The sequence below is a fragment of the Urocitellus parryii genome, chromosome 7 (genome assembly GCF_045843805.1).
Source record: "Urocitellus parryii isolate mUroPar1 chromosome 7, mUroPar1.hap1, whole genome shotgun sequence".
Lineage (NCBI taxonomy): Eukaryota > Metazoa > Chordata > Mammalia > Rodentia > Sciuridae > Urocitellus > Urocitellus parryii.
The window spans coordinates 9,471,534-9,490,110 of record NC_135537.1 but is presented as its reverse complement, the minus strand read 5'-3'; the positions used below and the strand labels follow the sequence as shown (position 1 = coordinate 9,490,110).

Here is an 18,577-nt window from a genome sequence, read left to right as displayed (position 1 = left end):
TCCTCTCTCACAGGGCCCCTGGGGTCCACTCCATCCACCCAGGCCTGCATCAAAGGCTGCGTCTTCCAGGAAGCCTGCCAGAGCCGTCTCGGAACACCCACAGCAGCCCATCTGCATTTTCACTAGCAGCCTGCGAGCCAATCTGTCCTTGTGTAAGAGTCCCTACCACTCCCCTCACAGCGCCCTCCCAGCTGCTGTGCAGCCAGCGTGCCATCCTGCGCTCCCACAGGCTAGGGGAGCAGCCACGGGACCCCCTTTACCCACAAAGAACCCCAGGCCCAGGAAGGTGAGGCTGCTGGCTGGAGGAAGCATGGGGGACAAAAGGAGGAGGCACTCCCATCCCTGAGGGCAGAGCCTGCACGGTGGCTGGGAGGCCACTCTGTCCCCCAGGTGGTTGCACCTCCACCTCTGTGTGGATGGCGAGCTCTCTGAAGCAGGACAGCGTCACTTTCGCCCATACCTGCAAACATCAAGCCCTCCATTGATTATTTGAGTCAGGCACCCTGCCTGCTGGTCCCGGGTCCTTCCAGATGCCCCCTGGCACAAGACAACCTCCCTCAAGGTGCAGGGTGAGTGAGCCCCATGGTGAGAAGTCCCCAAAGGTTCCCGACCTCTCACTCACCTGCCAACAACCAACTACAGTAGCATCAGTCAGACAAACAAGTGACTTCCACTCATTTCTTTCTAGCTCACCCGCTGCTTTGGGCAAGGCCACAATGCTGTCCAGGGTTCTGGAACCTTCTCTCACACCCTCAGTAATTCAAGGTAGGAAGGTAGTGAAGGGGCAACTCCAAAGCCCTCTCTGCAAAAGCCAGGTCCAGCAGCCATCAGGCAGGGCCTGAAGATGGACAATGACGGTGCCTGTTGATTGATCCAGCCTGACATGGGATCCTGGTGACCACAACATGGCGAGTGCACAGGCTGCCCACCCAGAGCCCCTCCTTCATCTTTCCCATTTAACAGAACCCATTCTCTCTGGCTGACAGTAGTGCCCAGGTCAGCCAGTTCTAAGCCCATAACTGTGGTCCTCCTGGCTTTACCTCACTGTCCAAAGAAGAAGCCACAGAGCTTTGGTCAGTGGAACATGAGGGAAAGCCTACCGTCTCCTCCTGCCATGGTCACAAGAAGTGTGGTGCTAGTGGCACCAGCTGATGGAGCATCGGGTAACCTGGACTCCAACCACGAAACCCTCCATCGTGGGCATCACTTAATCAAATGAGGCAGAGGAAAGGGTAAGAGAGAAAACAGGAAACAGAGAAAGCTGGACCAGCTTTGCAACCTGGTGGCTTGGGTTCAAATCTCAGACACGTCACTCAGTAACTGTGGGACACAGGGTACGTGTGTTCACCTGTCTGAGGCTGAGCTCCCACATCTACAATCGTGCTGAGGCTGGACATCTACACCATTAACAAACCCACCAATCAACTGTTTTTTTTTTTTAATTAATCTTCAGTTTTAGGCCAATTGTTGATTTACAGAAATACTGCAGAGTTCCCACATAACCGACATCCAGTTTTCTCTATGATTAACATCTTACAAAAGTTTGATATGTTGGTTATATGGTTATAATTAATAAATCAAAGCTGATGTGTACAATTAACTAAAGTTCATACTTTAGTCCAATTTCCTTAGTTCTGACTGAATACCCCTTCTTCCTCCTGGAATCCTACCCAGGTCACCATATTTCATTTACTTGTCACATTCCTGTAGGCACCTCTGGCCTGTGACAGTTTCTCCATCTTTCCTTGTCTTGGACGATCTGGATGGTTTTGAAGAACACAGGCAGGTATTTTGAAGCAAGCTCCTTTGTTGGGACTTGAATGATGCCTCTCCGTGATCAAACTGGAGTGTTGGACTTCAGGGAAGAAACCACAGCAAAGTGCCGTTTTCGTCACATCACGTCAAGGACACCTAATCACTGTTGTCTTGGGCCAGCTGGTGAGAGGTGGTGTTTGTCAAGGTCCTCTCTAGTCATTCTTTTCTGCACTCTCTTTTCTATACCTCCTCTTTGGAAGGAAGTCACTACCTGCCATCCAGATTACGCTCTGCCTCCATGAGCGTAGGGAACCTACATAAATTCCTTGGAATCCTTCACAGGAGATTGACTCTTCTCCCATTTATTCACTTCATCATTTATTCTTGTCAGCATGGGCTCAGGGATATATATTTTATACTTTGGTTATACTCCAATACAACTTGATATTTTTTTCTCAAATTGTTCCAGCTCTGGCCCTTGAGAGCCCTTCCACTTGGCTCCTATGTCCCCTTGGAACATTCTCTACTATGTGGGAGTCTTGAAAACACTTCCTCATTTTCTAGGACCAAGAGAGACCCTAGGCGCCTCTTGTGTACTTCCTGCCCTGTCTTAGGATCAGCCTTTCCTTCAAGGATACCTGTTTCCTGCACAATGGGACAAGAAATGGTATTAGAAATCAAGACCGAGGTGAAGGTGTTCTAGTTGTTCCCAGGATCTGGACCTTGGTTTCAGCTGACAGCACAAGGAAATGGATGTGTGTATCCCATGCCATGCAGACCCAGACCCACATATTCATAAGGATTTTTATGCATAACCATCTGTATGTCTATTAAGCTTCACAAATGAGTTCATATGTATATCTCCAACTCTGATCCATCACTACATGGATAATCTAGAATCCCTCTTGCTTTTCTGTAAATGTTCACTTCAACAGTGAGATAGCTCACCCCCACCATACCTGTTTTTTGCTTAATCATTCAATTTTGGCAAGCACATATGACAGTCACAGAGCCTCTGACCTTCCCCCCGCCCCAAGGGAAACGACTTTATCCGCAACAGTACAGTGCTTATGTGTGGTTCCTTTTCACCTTTAGTCTTATAGACGCCACTTACTGCCAAGTTACTTAAGTAAGCACCTTCTTCCTCCATTACCTTCAATGAGGTTGTTCCAGACAGTCTCCTGTCACCATCTGTATCACTTCCTGGGAACCTGAACCATGTGTCTTTTGGACATACAACATTATGAGATTTCTTTAACGCATTTCCTAACTGACCTTATTTTTTTTTTTAATTCACTAACATAACACTCACTCTTTGTGCTACATAGTTTTATGGATTTAGACAAATGCACTGAATCATATGTTCTTATGGTTTGGATCTAAGAATTTCTCCCAATGAGCTCATGTGTTAGGCAATGTAGCAATGTTCAGAGGTGAAAAGACTGCACTGGAAGAGCTGTGACAGCTTCAGTGGATTTGGTGGATTCATAATTTGAATGGATTACTGGTGGTAACTGTAGATGTGCCTGGAGGTCCCTGGAGATGTGGTCCCTTCCCCTCTCTCTCTCTCTCTCTCTCTCTCTCTCTCTCTCTCTCTCTGGCTGCCATGAGCTGGGCAGCTCTCCTCCACCATACCCTTACTGTCCTAATGTTCTGCCTCACCTTCAGCGCAGGGCAATGGAGTCGGCCAACCATGGACTGAACCTCTGAAATCAGGAGCCTCCTCTCAGTTGTTCTTCTCAGGTATTTTGGTCACAGCAGGAAAAAGCTGACTAATACATATATGTACCACCATTACAGCACCACACAGGACCATTTCACTACCCTAAAATATCACCTGTGCTTCCTCATCCAACCCCTCCATCCATCCCCTGCACTCATTCACAATTCTGTTTCTACAGTCTTGCTTTTCCCACCAGGTCATAGGATTGAAATCATACAGCATGTCCTCTTCTGGTCTGGGGTTTGTCAGTCTGAGGACAGCACAGGGACGTCAGGTTCATCCATGTCTTCCACAGCTCAATAGCTTGTTTCTTTTCATCATACGGACATACAGCACTTTATCCATTCACCACTAAAGGAAATCCTGGCCACATCATTTTGGTGATTACAAGTAGAGTTACTATAAACATTTGCATGAAGGTTTTGATGCAAATGCAAGACTTCCAATAGGTTGAGTAAATAATGAGGCACACAATTACGGCACATTATGGTAACACCATATTCAGCTTTGGAAGAAACTGACTTTCACAGGGCTCTGCTACTCCGTTCCCCCAGCAGGGAGTTAGAATTCTGGACGCTCCACGTCTTTGTCAACATTTGCCATTGTCTTTGTTTTGGATTTTCACCACACCCATTCTATCTCTCATTCTTGTTTTAATTTGTAATTCCCTAATGAAATGACATTGAGCATCACTTCATATGCCTAATTGCCATCTGCATGTATTCTTTGCAGAGACCTCTGTTCAGATATTTTGTATATTTTTAATGAAGTTTTTTTCTTGAGGAATTTTAAGAGTTCTTTGCATGTTTGATATAAATCCTAGATCAGATATGCGTTTTGCAATACTTCTTCCAGCCATTGACTTTCTTTTAATTTTCTTAACAGTGTCTTCTACCTATTAAATTTCACAAATGCTCTTTCTCATGGATGGGAAAAATGGAGGAACCCAAAAACTGTGTTTAATAGCATCACTCGAATCCTGGCACAACCTTGTAAATTACTAAAACTCCACAGTGAACTGTACACTTTTAAATGGCAAATTTTTGTGGCACATCATTTTATTTCCTTACAAAACAACTGGCAAAATAGAGAATCAGCGGCTGGCAACTGACAGCTGCACTGTGGAATGAGGGCCAGCCATGCCACACTGCTGCGGTCCAACACCCGAGGCCACTTCCCAGCCTCCCGTCTGTAAAACCTGAGGCTGGGAGCACTTCAGAACCTCAGTGTCCCCAATGACCAAACAGGCCAGCTTTATACCCGTGCTGCCACAGGTGTAAAAGTGTTACAGGGTCTTTACTGGGTAACCTGGTTTCCTAGACAGAGCAATCAATAAAAATAGAAGGAATTATTTTATGATGATGATGATTATTACTGTTGTTAACATCTGAAAATTGAAGAATATTCTCTTAACCTCCCCCCAACACACATATATACAGAAGCTGTGCTCAATAAACATACACACCAAACTTTTGCCTTCAGGGAAGACACAAAACATAACCACCTTTAACTCTTGTCAGATTTTTACTAAATGGAATACCTGTGGTTTGGAAGACTCACAATTTGGTCCACGACAGTCACATCTGTGAAATGACCCAGAATAACCTCGTGGGATTCACAAACCTACTCTGCGTGGCTTCCCTCTGCAAATTTCCTGGCAGTGTCTCCTGCGCTCCTCTGATGTGCCAGCGCTGAGCCTCTTCCTGCGAAGGGGCGGTGGCACCACTGGGGAAATACATAAGATACAATGACCGGTAGGAAAGGAAAAGGATGAAATGACACAAAGCATTTGGAATGAGACTTGGAGTCTAAGAACACACGAGGGCAGGAACACTCAGACACAGAAGGAACCTGCAGTGGAGTCTCCAGTCCATGCTCCAGAGGAGTCTGACTCTGACGCACAGTCGCCGCAGCCAGAGCAGAGACCCAGGAGCCTTCTCCAGCACGCAACTCCCATAAGATGAAAACAGCAATCTGCTCAGGAATCCAACGGCTAGCGACTTGCCCAAGTGCAGCCCAAACCTTCAAGAGCCCTCTTCCCCTTCTCTGTGGGTAACAGTGTGTGCAGTGTGTTCAGAAGTCTAACATGACGGCAAGAACCCAGTTCTGGGCCGTCTGGAGGGCACGTGGCCTGGGCAAGTGATTCCCCAGCCTCTCTGCTTCCCTAGAAAACTAGAAAACCCTAGAAAACCAGGGAGTTGAATGTTTTCTTTCCATACCGCCTTTTTTCTCTCAGTGTAAACTCCCTCCTTTCACCAAAATAGCACATCAGAACCTGCACATTCAGACAGCACTCCATCATGTTCAGGACCACGTAACATCAGGGTAGAAATCCCAATGTGGACTTCAGTATTCCTATTGTTCACTGAAATCCTTCTGGTCTTACCAGAATTACAAAAGAATGAAGTACTGGCCATTTACCCAACACCTACCCTCAGCCCAAACCAGGCTCTGGACTGTAAGAGTGCTGTTCAATTCTGTCCTCACTGTGTGGACAGGTGTTCGCCATGCTGCAGATGAGGAATCACAACTGGGCTGGGGAAGTGGTTGACGCCACGTTCCTGGGCTAAAACATGCTTCAGCCAGGACCAGAGCCAGCACTGAATCTACACCCACATTTGCTCCTGCCCCTGAAGCCACACAGTCCTGAGGGCTGGTGTCATGTCCATTTAGGTGACAGGCTGGGTGCCATGCTCTGTACCAGGCTCTGGACTGTGGGGAGCACAGGCCGGCATGTGGGAAACAGAGCTGAAAAGCAAGTCTCTAGCCTCTCCAGGCAGCTCAACCCAGCCCACCCTGCTTCAGGTGGGTGATGCCACTTCCCCTCCACAAGTCCAGCTCCTTTCCTTCAGTCAGGACAAATCAGACCTTTGACTCTAAGTGCCTGACACAGTCATGGTCCCACATGGAAGGAGGAGAGATCCAGCACTACACCCACGATGAAATCTATTTTTTTTTTTTTTTTTTGGTACTGGGGATTAAACTCAGGGGCACTCGGCCACTGAGCCACTTCCCCAGCCCTATTTTGTATTTTATTTAGACACAGGGTGTCACCGAGTTACTCAGAACTCCCAATCCTCCTGTCTCAGCCTCCTGAGCTGCTGGGATTACAGGTGTGCACCACCGTGCCGGGCAGTGAACTCTATTTCTTGCTGAAGGAAACCTTCCCTGTGTCAACAACTTCAGCTGACCTCCCTGCAGGCTCGGTGTCTGCAAACACTGCTGCACGGCCATGCAGTCACCAACCTTCTCCACAGGACTCCTCAAGGACAGGACTGCTGTGCTCACCTCTAGATTCCCGACTGCTAGCGAGGCCTGCTTATCTACGAGGCCTGAAATCAGGGCTGAGTGGTCAGTCAGCCTATCTTGAGTCTGGCCAGCAGATACCTGAGGGCGTGTACAGCAAAAGGATTTACAGAAACGACGGAGCAAACCAGCAGACAGCCTGGGTTTCCTGGTGCCCAGGCCACCCCACCATAGGGGAATCATCTAGAATGCTTACCCAGAACTAAGGTGAAGGGCAGAAGTCACAGCATCACAGTTTGCAACCAGGGTGCTGCCATCTTCCCAAGAAAAGATGTGCCAGAACCACCAGACTATCTATTCCAATCTTGTTTTGAAATGCTAACGCTTCTCAAGTTATAAATTAGTAAGAGGCTCCGTTCTTTGAATGTGTCGGAAAGCCATGCAGAGTGACAGTGGCAGCGGAACTGGAGTTGCCAGGTTAATTTGCAAGGTCCCTCCAGGGTCTTCTGGTGAGAATTCGTGCTACGTCAACACCATAACCTCAGCAGGGACACCTTCTTACCCCAACAGGTAGGGCAGGTGGTGGCCAGGTTTCGGGGTGCTGCTGAGAACTCTGCAACCCTGGCACCCAGCGAGAGCTCAGGAAGGGCAGCTGTCCTGGGGAAAGAGGCTTCGGATCCACAATTGGCAAATACTTTTAATTTGGATTTTTTTCCCTGAATGATGATCCTAATTAATGAGGAACCACCAAGATGTGTTTTATCCCTGGACCTCCCCCAAGAACCGCCGTGGGACACAGTCATGCTTGGAACCTGGCGTCACGAGGCTTTCTTCACATAAGAACCAGGACAGCTGCTGTGGGGTCCCCGGCCCTGCTCAGGGCTCACTTCCAGCACCTGCCACAGGTGTCCTTCAGACACCTTCTGCACTTGTCCTGTGAGTTCTTCTGAGGGATTTCTCTGCCCCTGGGAGCACTGATGGACAGATGGAGCTCAAGGCTCAGACAGGCTGTTGGGCGCCTCACCGCAGGATTCTGCAGGTTTCCGCAGGGTTCCGCAGGCGCCCTGACCCTAAGCACCCCTCCCGGCTGCCTGTTTCACGATGCAGACTTTCAGCCTACTTCCTCCACTTTCCTCAATTTTACTTATTTCACCATTTTTCCCCCTTTGGACCACCTCCTAAATCACACCTTCTCCACCTGTCTCAGGTGGAGCAAGGTCAGCTCTTGGGAGAGGAGATGGGGTGGGAAAAGTCTAATTCTCTTTGCATCTCAAGCCCAGAAACACATGGTTCATAAAGGGATGCAGAGCACCTGTGGCATTTAAGGTTCACGGGTGGGTAACTTGGGGAGAAGGTCTGCACAGATTCCCAGAAGGAGATAATGCAAAGAAAACACAGGGGCTTGCACTGAGCTGTGCCTGGGGTGGGCTTCTGGGGAGCCTGAACTAAAATGCAGGTCATCCCTGGGCCACTACACTTTGGAACCCGGTCATCACCTCAGGGAACCCTTTCAAGACCTGGAAGCCAAGGGTACTAGGTCATTTTTCAGATGAGGAAACAGAGGCTCTTATTGTAAAGCAAATCAGTAGAGAACTCAAGGTGAGAACTTGGGTTTCCTGGTCTCAGGCCAGTGTTCCCTGCGCCCTCCGCCACACCTTAGCAGAATCATCTAGAATCACCTGAGGGCACCCAGCAATCACCCCAGAGATGTCAGGGACTGTTACTAATGAAAACAGTAACTTTGTAACCAGCAATGAGTGCCTAAAACTTAAAAGTTTTGAGTGCTCAGACTCAGTTGAACTCAGTGAAGACCAGAGACTGCGGAAGAGGATTCTTGGTACAGGACTGAATTGGAGGAGGAAGAGGGAAAAGGGGATCTCAGCCCTAGGATTTCCTAGGAGCAGGAAGAGAAAGCCCCCTTGGCCAAAGTTCAAGTACCAAAGGAGCCGAGTACGACGCCTGAGCAGACTGCACTGCTCCTACTCTTTCTTCTGTTCATTCAAAAACAACCCAAAGAACCAAAAAGAAAGTGTGGCCCTGAGCAATAACCTTCTTGCCTGTAAAAGAAAATATTCTGAACGAATAGCCCTTTGGAGACAAAGTGAAAAATGTCTTCAAGTAAAATTGTACTTTGGATGGGATTTGATTGATCCTAAGACAGCTGCAAACCCAAAGGAATGTGGCCTTAGATAAGATTGATCCCTTGGGGCTGGGGACATGGCTCAAGCGGTAGAGCGCTCGCCTGGCATGCGTGCGGCCCAGGTTCAATCCTTAGCACCACATACAAACAAAGATGTTGTGTCCGCCGAAAACTGAAAAATAAATATTAAAAAATTCTCTCTCTCTCTCTGTTAAAAAATAAATAAAATGCTATTTGCAAAAAAAAAAAAAAAAAAAAAAAAAAAAAAAGATTGATCCCTCATGCACAGCTGCTGCAGGACCACCAGGAGAGGCCAGCCTTGGAAGGAGACCTGGTCCATGTCCTTCCCTGGACAGCGGCATGACCTTAGGCCAATTTCCTGCTTTCTGCAGGCCCTTCCACCTCTGACAGCCTCAGTATTTTGCAATCCACCACTCAGTCCTTTCTCTATGCCCAAGCCTATAAATTCCAAAGTAACTGTGCCTGATGAGTTTGATCAGACTTGCTGATTATGAAGGTCTGCGAGTTTTCTTGAACTAGCATCACCAGGGAGAAGCATCAGAACCAATATATGTGAGGCTCAACAAAACGGAAGCCGGATTTTAGGAAAGAGCAGGAGCAGGAGCGGAGAGATAAATAGCTTGATAGCACTAAGTGATTTTCCATTTAGGACAGATGGCCACACTGGATGAGCACATCCTCTTAGCTCAGTATTTTCAAGTCTTGTCAGATAAGATTTCACCCCAGACCCCAGGAAGACATAAAGGCAGAAATGAACTTAACCCCCTGGGGCAAGCTGGCCAAGAACCTCGGGGGCCAAAGGCCAAGCAGCTCAAAGGCACCAGTTTTAGAGAGTCAGAGGTCAGAGGTGGTCAACTGCAGAAAGGCACTTGCTGGAACCATGATGGTCACTAAATCTATAAGGCAGGTGGCCCTGACATGAATTAGCTGGCTGCTCAGGTGTGACATCATTAACTAAAAATGAAGACCTATTTATTATTAATACGCTGGTTATTTTAACACCCTGGTCTACTCTCTGAGTTGAGATGATTTCACATGACTCTAGAATAAAGCAGGGGGAGACGGGGAGGAAAGGGGAAACCAGCCCTGATACCTTCCAAGGCAAAAGCCAGCCGGAGCCTGTGTAGGGGATGCCCCACCAGCCAGTGGCATTCAGACTTCCTCGTTATCCATAAATGACAGGCAAAAAGCAATCTCGTTCCCGAGTCAGAACGCCACTTGTTCTCTGAAGAAATCTGTTCAAACTCCTCTATTCCTTTTGTGGCAGGGTGAAAAGTCCCTCCCAACAAGTTCTACACCGTGCATGGACCTGACCTGCACCCTGTGATGCAGGCACATGGGTTTGAATGTGTCCTCTCTGAATCCTAGTGTTGAAACCAAATGGCCATGTGACGGCACTAAGAGGTGGGACCTGTAGGTGTTGCTCCTGGCATAAGGGCACCTCCCCTGGTGGAAAGAACCCTCTCTTTTACCTGACCGGCTGCGCGTGCTCCTCCTTTCACCTTCTTTCCAGAAGGCACAGCATTCCTCCCCTTGGGAGCACACAGCCTAACTGGCGCCATTGTGGAAGCAGGGACCAGGACTTCACAAAGAAGGACCATGCCAGAACCTTGATCTTGGAATTCTCTGCCCCCAGAACAGTGAGAAATAAGTTTCTGTTCTTCATCAATTGCCCATCTGTGGTGTTTGGTAAGGAAGTACCAACAGACTGAGGTATATGACATCTGCAAGACCAGAGGTGGCCTGAAAGGGACATACTGACCTCCACTGTGTATCTCCAAACCTTCATTCTCAAAAGGTGATCACCTTTGGAAAGTGGAACCCCTGTAGACAAAGGTGCTTAAGTTACCTGGTTAATAGGCTCCTCATAAATATAAGTGATGGTGCACTCAGACCATGGCAAGTCCCTGCGTGGCAGAAGCAGAAGCCCAGCAGAGATGAGGCCCCAACATGGAGCCCACCTGGTCTTCCCAGCTTTAGGAGGATGCCCTCTGAGCATGGCCTCTCTGCAGCTTCAACGCTCTCTCACACCCTGTCTCATGGGATTCACCACAGGGCCCTTCACAGACTGTGGGAAGTGAGTGTCCAAGTCACACAGCAAGCATGATGCTCCCAAAGGCTCGTCAGTCACTTCTGACAGACCCGAGCTGCTTGGGGCACCCCGAACCAGGTCCCCAGAGCACTGGACTGAAAGCATCTTCACTCAGGCCACACTTGAAGGCTGACTTTGAAGCAAGACTTCCCTTGCTTCTCTTGACCCTGTCTCAGTTGTTAAAAGATTAAACAGATCCTGATCACATCCTGCAAAACCTCAAGACCCAGACAAGAAAGAAAAAGAGGGCAGGACCTTGACTATCGGGAAAAGCAGAAGATCATACTTGACTTATAAAACTCTGAAACATTTATGGAATTTTTAAAATGAGAGGCTATAGGTGTAGCTCAGTGGTAGAGTGTCTGCCTGGAGTGCATAAGGCCCTGGGTCTGGTCTCCAGCGTTGCAATCAATAAACAAGCAAATATGAAGGAGGGGTCTTTCAAATAATGCAAGTGATAATTTAGTGTTGAATTAAACTGAATTTAGCATTCAGTTCTCTGTGTAGAAGAAAACTACCCTTAATTGCCTAAAGAATAGATACCTTCATTTCTTCCCTTGCTGCTTAAAGCTCCCTTGAAGGAGTTTCCATTGATACACACAGGAGGTGAACAAGGCCTTCTGCATTAGTCTACTTTCCATCACTGTTACAAATACCTGATAAAATGAACTTACAAAAAAAAAGGGGCGGGGGTTATTTTGGCTCACAGTTTTGGAGGTCCCCATCCTGGATCAATTGGCCTTGTTGCTTTAAGCCTATGACCAGGCATCATGGAGGAACTGTGAGGTGGAGAAAGGCTGGTATCGCATGGCCAGGGAGTGGAAAAGAGGGAAAGAGAGGAAGAGAGATCAGGATTCTCCATGGTCCACTTCAAGGGCATGCCCTCAGTGACCTCAGACTTCCTGCCAGACCCCACCTCTTAAAAGTCCCACCATCTCCAATGGCTGCACTTCAGGGAACAGGGCTTCCACACACGAGCCTTCACGACATTTACGATTCAAACTACGGTGACTTCGTTCCCCTGGGTCCCTCCTTTGCCTTCTACTGTGGCTCCTGCCAGACTTTTTAAGCCTCGTTGTTTCAAGTCTCTCTCTAGAGAGAAGAGCACAGTTCACTCTCTCAGCAGCTAGGCTCAAGCCCTGCACGCCTCGGCTTGTGCAGCCTTGAACAGCAAGCAGGGCACACCACGCTGCACCTCCGGGCCACGGGCTTGTCATTACCTGGGCAGCGTCCCAGGCTGAGAGGGGCTTGGTGACATGGCCCACATATAGGACCAAAAATCTAAAAGAAAGCCCATTCCCTCAGCTGACAGTTCTCAGCCTGGCTTCGTCCTGGACCCACCTGAGAACACCACCTGCCAGTCATCGGTATTCATGAGTGTGCTTTGTGTGTTGGGTGTGTAAAGGTCCGTTTTTTAAAAAAATGTATTTTAACCATTTTTTAAATTTAGAGAGTGATAATCTATTCTCTTCACCTGGATTCACCATCATTAATATTTCTGTCACTTTTTAAAACATTTTATTTTAATGATTTAAATACTTCTGCTTCTTCCCCTGCTCCTCTGGGCGTGCACCTTCTACATACACATGCACACACATTTACAGTTTCCAAACCCTGTAAAAGTTGCCGACACCGAGACGCCTCACCATAACCACTACACCGTGCATCTCTTGAAAAGTAGAACAAAAAGAGAATTTAAAAGAAGAATATCTACCTACATCACCACAATATGATTATCACACTCAAGAAATTAAATTTTGATACAATGATGCTATCTAAAGTGGAACAAATGTTCAAATTTCTTAAAAAATCCTAAAATAATGTCCTTTTTTATTATTTTTCTGATCCAGGAGTGAATCAAGGATTGACTGTCGTGTCTCTTTAACTGAGACAGCTTCTCCTCTTCTTCTGCTGGTCAGACCCTTTGGAAGAGAACAGGTCAGATGTCTAGCTGGACACCCCCACCTTTTGCATTTGTCCGTCATTGTTTGGGGCACTGCTGCAGACATGTTTACATATCCAATGAACCGGGTTAAGGAGAGGGCAGGGTTAGTTCATCTCATTATACACAAGTTTGGTAACTTCAGTTCAAGTGGCGTTTGCCCCATGCCTGTCCCAAGGTCCCTTCTGCCTTGGTGGTTCCCACGCATGGCAGAGTGGGAGAAGCCTTGCTGTCCAAGAGCGGTCTGCAGAGCAGCGGCAGCTGTCTCTCCTGGGAACTTGTCAGCAATGCAGCTAGGAAGCCCCTCACCCAGGAGAGCCCAGCCCTCTCTGTTCCCTTCCACTGTGTGGCTGACATGGTGAAGGGACACCAAGCAGGGACAAGGACTCCTGCTGGGCTCGACCTACGCCACTTCAGCAGGCTCCACGACCCTGGGAAACCACATTCCTTCTCAGAAACCTCAGATTCCTTGGTGAAAAAGAAGCAGCGCTCACCTCGGCCCCATCAGCCCTGGCCACCCGGTGAGAGCCCATTTCACAGACAGTGAGCGAGCGTGGACACGTGGTCCGTCTCAGGCTTCACTACTGCCTGGAGATCTGATGGCAGAGGGCTGGGATATCAGCCCCTCACCTGGCTGCTTCACCACTTCCCAGGGAATTGAAAATGTCCCCCAGAAGACAGGCAGGGGGAAGGCCAGAAGTTCACCAAATGAAGAGAAAAATAAAATGAAACTCTTACAAAGGGGAGTGTGCATGGACGCAGGAAGATGGAAGATTAAATACGATTCAAAGGGAGACAGAGGAAGTATTTACTGAAAGCCTACAAAGACGTGCCTGGGTGCTCTACATCCACCTTCTACCCTTGATTACCCTCTATTAAATCCCCATGCTGAGGCCACAGCCAGGCCCTCTGTATTCCAGGACAGCTTCTTGTCCTGTGTCTCACCACCTAGTCTTACCTGCCAGCCCATCTCAGAAAACAATCAGTGGCTATGTCTTGTGATCATTTCCCTTGGTTTGTCAATAGGAGAGTACTCACTCGTGATCACACCCAGCTGGCTGCAAAGAGATGGTCAGGGCAGCCGGGTACCTGTGCAGAGCCTAGCCAGCGACAAGCCAAGATGCAGCCAGTGTCTCTCCAATAACCAGTTAGAAAGGGGCAGTCCCCAAATAGCCCCCAGGACCCACACAGCCTAGATGACTTTCAAGAGAACCCTATTCATAATCAACCAATGAATGCCGAGTGCCTGGTGCTGTGCTAATGACACCAACATACAATCTTTTCTTTAAAACCCTTTCTAGTAGCCCCTCCCTAATGCTAGGCAGTATTATCACCCCCAGCTTCTAGGTCATCCTAGCGAGGTTCCTGCAAGTCACAGAGACTGAAAGTCCAGATGTGAGCTCCAAGCACAGGCATTTCCCTAACGTCAGCATCTCTTTCAGCTGTAGATGGGAAAGCAGGGCTGTGAGTGGCCTCACTGGTTAAAGCTCAGGCTCCCACAGCGCAAGACTCCCAGGGATTGCTCTCCTGATTAAAATCCTGTAATGCTGATTCTGGCTACTTGTTGCTGTTGTGATCATGGCAAAACTGTGCCGGCAAAGTCTTGATTAGCCAGGATCTTAAGAGAATTCCTCCATGCAGCCATGCAGCAAATGCTTACTTAGTACCTACCATGGGCTCCACTGCCTCCCCGGAATTGAGGATGCTAAAAAGAACAGCACAGCCCCCACTCTCCAGGCACTCCCAGCTCAGTGGGGCAGACAAGCAAATGCGTCAATCCAATGTGAATTGTGCAAAAGTCTACAGCTAGCAGGGGGAGGCCAAGCCTAGCCCAGCCTGTGGAGTCAGGGAAAGGCTTCCTGGAGGTGGTGGTGCTAGAGCTGCCAAGGTGAAGGCACATAGCCAGGGCATTCAAGGCAAAGGGAGCAGGGTGGGAGTCTGATTGACTTCCATGTTTTCTGCACTCTATTTTTGGGAAAGAGAAAAAAAAAGAAAAACATGATCTCCTCAAGTGAATCTGGTTCATTAAAAAAAAAAAAAAGAAAAAAGTATGTACTAGACTATGAGCCCATGTTCAGCCCAATTTCCTGGCCTCCTCCTGCCATTAGCCACAGCCCAGAACAGAACAATGGATGCTTCCAGTACAAATTCCAATGCCTTGCAAAATCCTAAATCATCAATGAAAGGTTCAGTTATGTCCACTTGACTGGACTTTGTCTGAAGGTGGAGGGAAGATACAGGATGTACCACTTACCAAGCATGCCTCAACAGCAGGGGTTCAAAGGCGACCCTACCTGAGTTTTCTTGTACAACCCACAATTTAGCAGAATCCACAATTCCAGCAACCACCCATCATATCCCATGCCGTCCCCCATGTCCCCACCATGTGGTTCCCTGGCTTCTCACCAGTCCTGCTTTGATTAGGAACTCCCATTTCCCACCATTTGCATCTTGGTGCTAAGAAGAGGAGGCAGAGCATGGCTAAGGTCCCTGTGTTAACAGCAACATCTAGCAAAATACCCCAAGTCTCCCCACTGTTTGCAGATGGTCAGAGCTAGAATGGGGGCCAGCCAGAGCTGACTCACTGCATTCCACCGAGAGCTCCAGGAACATGAGCTGTATGGTCTTAGGTGATTTTATCTCCTGTCTCCATCTATAAGATGGAAATGATAATTACGACCTCATAGAATTGTGTGAGCATAAGGGGAAATAAGTGCATTTTCCTAAATGAATGTGCTGGGCTAGGCATGGTCTTAAATCTTAAATCTTGAGTCCTCTCTGGGAAACTTGAGATTGGGCACTTTTAAATGTGCATCTTGAAAGGATAAGATTGAGGCTGTGACACTAACTGGCCTTAGCCATCCTTTCTGAAGACTGGGCAAGATATAGCCAGGGGACCCTGGCTACAAAAAGTGGGAAAAGAAAGAGGGAGACCAGAAGCTTCGATGGGACCCAAAGATTGGAAGCTAGCCAATATGTACTGCACACTATGTGTAGAAGGACAAGGGGATCTGTTATACTTGTGTATACTCTAATAATTTGTTTTTCTTTTTTACACTATCACACGTTTCAGCATTTGCTTCACTTAAATTTATCTAAAATGTTCCAGAGACAGGTGAATGCACTTTTTAAATCCTTTTTTACCACCTAAAATGAGCAAATGAAAGAGCAATAATTGCTGAGCCTCTCTCCAGCCAGACTGCTACAAACACCTGCAAATACACATACACAGACATCAAAAGCTTGACTTCTCCAAGCCCACAGGATCCCCCACTCTCTCTCCACTGGTTCCTCAGTTTCCAGGGAGGCACCCACCCTGGCTTTGATAACCTCTCTGCAGAAACCTGTTGCTAGGTCTGAGGGCCTGTGTGGATGCCCCACCTGGTGGTCAAATCAGGAAAAGCACTGCAACTAAGGAATATTGACAGAGAAACTAACTCCAACCTTCCCTGAGCCCACACCCTGTAAGTCATGGGTCAACTGAAAGAGACCAGAGAGGAAAGTCCACTGTTTAAGGCATAAGGGGGTGATGGTGTCAAGGTCATGGCCAATTCCCTGCCAAACCCTGGTTGCCATACAGCTTCCTAAAAAGCTAAGCTAAGTCCATACAGCTTCCTAAAAAGCTCAGTTCATAGCTAGAAATGCCCTGGCAGCCCTGGAGAGCATGCTGCCAGTCAGGATTGCCAGTCCTAAATGAAGAACCTCCAATGTCAACCTCTCCCCCTCCCCAAATACAGGCGGATTTTCCATGCTAAGTGCCTGGTGAAGAGGGATTCCATCTTCCTTCTGTCCATGTATTCGCATTTACCTCTTGACAGGCAGGGAAATTCTTTCCAGGGGAGGAGAGAGAGAGAGAGAGAGGGGGGGGGAATGTGTGTGTGTGTGTGTGTTTGGGGGGAGCCAAAACCTCCAGACCAGATCTCCGACAACCCCAGTGTCTGGGGACAGCCAAAGCAGGAGAGGGGACAGCAGTTGAGGCTTAAGGGATATCAGAACCCAAATCATGGAGATGTTCCAGCCAAAATAATCCCCAGCCCCAACCCCCTCCATTATGCCCCAATACCTGCACACACACACACACACACACACACACACACACACACACCTCATATTTCCATAAAAGAAACAGAAAGACATGCATTTGGTCCAGTCCAAGTTCCAAAGAGAGCAACACCAGGTTATTTCCTATACCAGAATGGATCCCTAAGAAGGGCAGCACACACATCCAACACACACTTGTGTGCAATACATGCACACACGCGTATATATACACGCACACACATACAAACACACACACACCACTGTGGGCAGTGTGCACCACTCCCATCCTCAACTCCAGGACCTGTCGTCTAAACTCTGGCGTTCCTAAAAAGAGGGATCCACCCCAAGCAGGAACAGAGCTAATGGGAGGACTGGTTTTACCCTGTTCAACCCCTGGTTAATTAGGGGGGAAAAAGCACATAATTCCTTTAAGCTTCCATACCTACAGCACAGAAGGTGCTATGGCACACACGCCAGTCCTATCTCCAAATTGGCTGGGGAACCACGCTTGGTTCCTCGGAGCCCTGGTGTCCAACACCGGGAAAGCGGCTCACAGACACACAGACAGGCACAACAAACACGCACCCAGGGCAGGCAGGCCCTCATTCAACGGGAGAGCACCTCTAGGTGTTAAAGCCCCAGAGACTTCCTCAGTTCCAGGCCCACCCGAACCCCAACATGCGCAGCCGCCGAGGGGCGCCCGAGCGGCCGGGTACTCACACCAGCGCGTGGTAGAGCAGCGCCCAGCCCCGCGGTCTCTCGAGGGCGTCGTAGATCAAAGTTTGGATGCGCCGGTACTTGGCGTTGTTCCTCTTGACCGGGCGGCTCAGCGGGGTCTTGGCCAGGAGCCCAATGCCCTGCGGGGTCCTCCGCAGCCCCTCGTCGCGGCCACCGCCCTCTAGTAGCAGGGTCCCGTCTTTGTCAGCTCCGGCTCCAAGCGCCAAGGTGACTTGCTCCACGTCTCCGGGCACCAGCCCCACTTTCCGCTCCTCGTCGCCGGCCGCCGCCGCGTCCCCTCCAGCTGGGTTAGCGGCCCCGCCGCCTCCGCCGCCCCCGTCGCCGCCGCCGCCAGCCGCCCCCGCCGCCCTGCGCGCCTTGAGCCCCATCTGCCTCGCCCCCGCCGGCCGCTTCGCCTTCTCCGCTGCTGCTTGGGGAAGAAGGGGCGCTCGGGTTGCGTGGACGAGGCGGCGGCGGCAGCTGCAAGCCCAGGAACTCCAATGCCATGATCCGCGCGCCCCTCCCCACCCACCCCCCCAAAAGCAGGCAAAGGGAGGCCCCCCGGGGGGCACGGGAGGCCGGGTGGGGGGTCAGAAGGTCACATCCCGAGCGGGTCAGTAGCGGGACCCCAAGGGACGCGGGCCGGGTGCTGCGGGGAGCCGGCGAAGGCGCGCGATGCGGACGCGGAGGCGCTAGGGCGCGCGGCAGCGGGAGCCTGGCACCGGCGCTCCGGGGCGGCGGCGGCGGCGGCGGCACCCGAGCCGGCGAGCCCGAGACAGCATCGCAGTTTATTTACAAGCCCGGTGCCAGCCGCCCGCCCTCCCGCCCGCCTGCCACACGCGCCGCCGCCACAGCCTCCTCCCTCCTCCGCGCTCCCACCCGCGCCCCTCCCCGCCTGCT

General features: G+C 49.5%; 1 protein-coding gene across 1 annotated transcript in view; it reads right to left on the bottom strand.

Moving 5' to 3' along the window:
• Positions 1–18,066, bottom strand: part of Kcnq3 (potassium voltage-gated channel subfamily Q member 3) — a 308,571-nt gene extending 290,505 nt beyond the window's left edge. The window contains exon 1 of the mRNA XM_026407605.2: positions 17,681–18,066. Within this exon, the coding sequence (XP_026263390.2) occupies positions 17,681–18,066 (386 nt within the window). The remainder of the gene's footprint in view (positions 1–17,680) is intronic.
• Between the last annotated feature and the right edge of the window lie 511 nt (positions 18,067–18,577).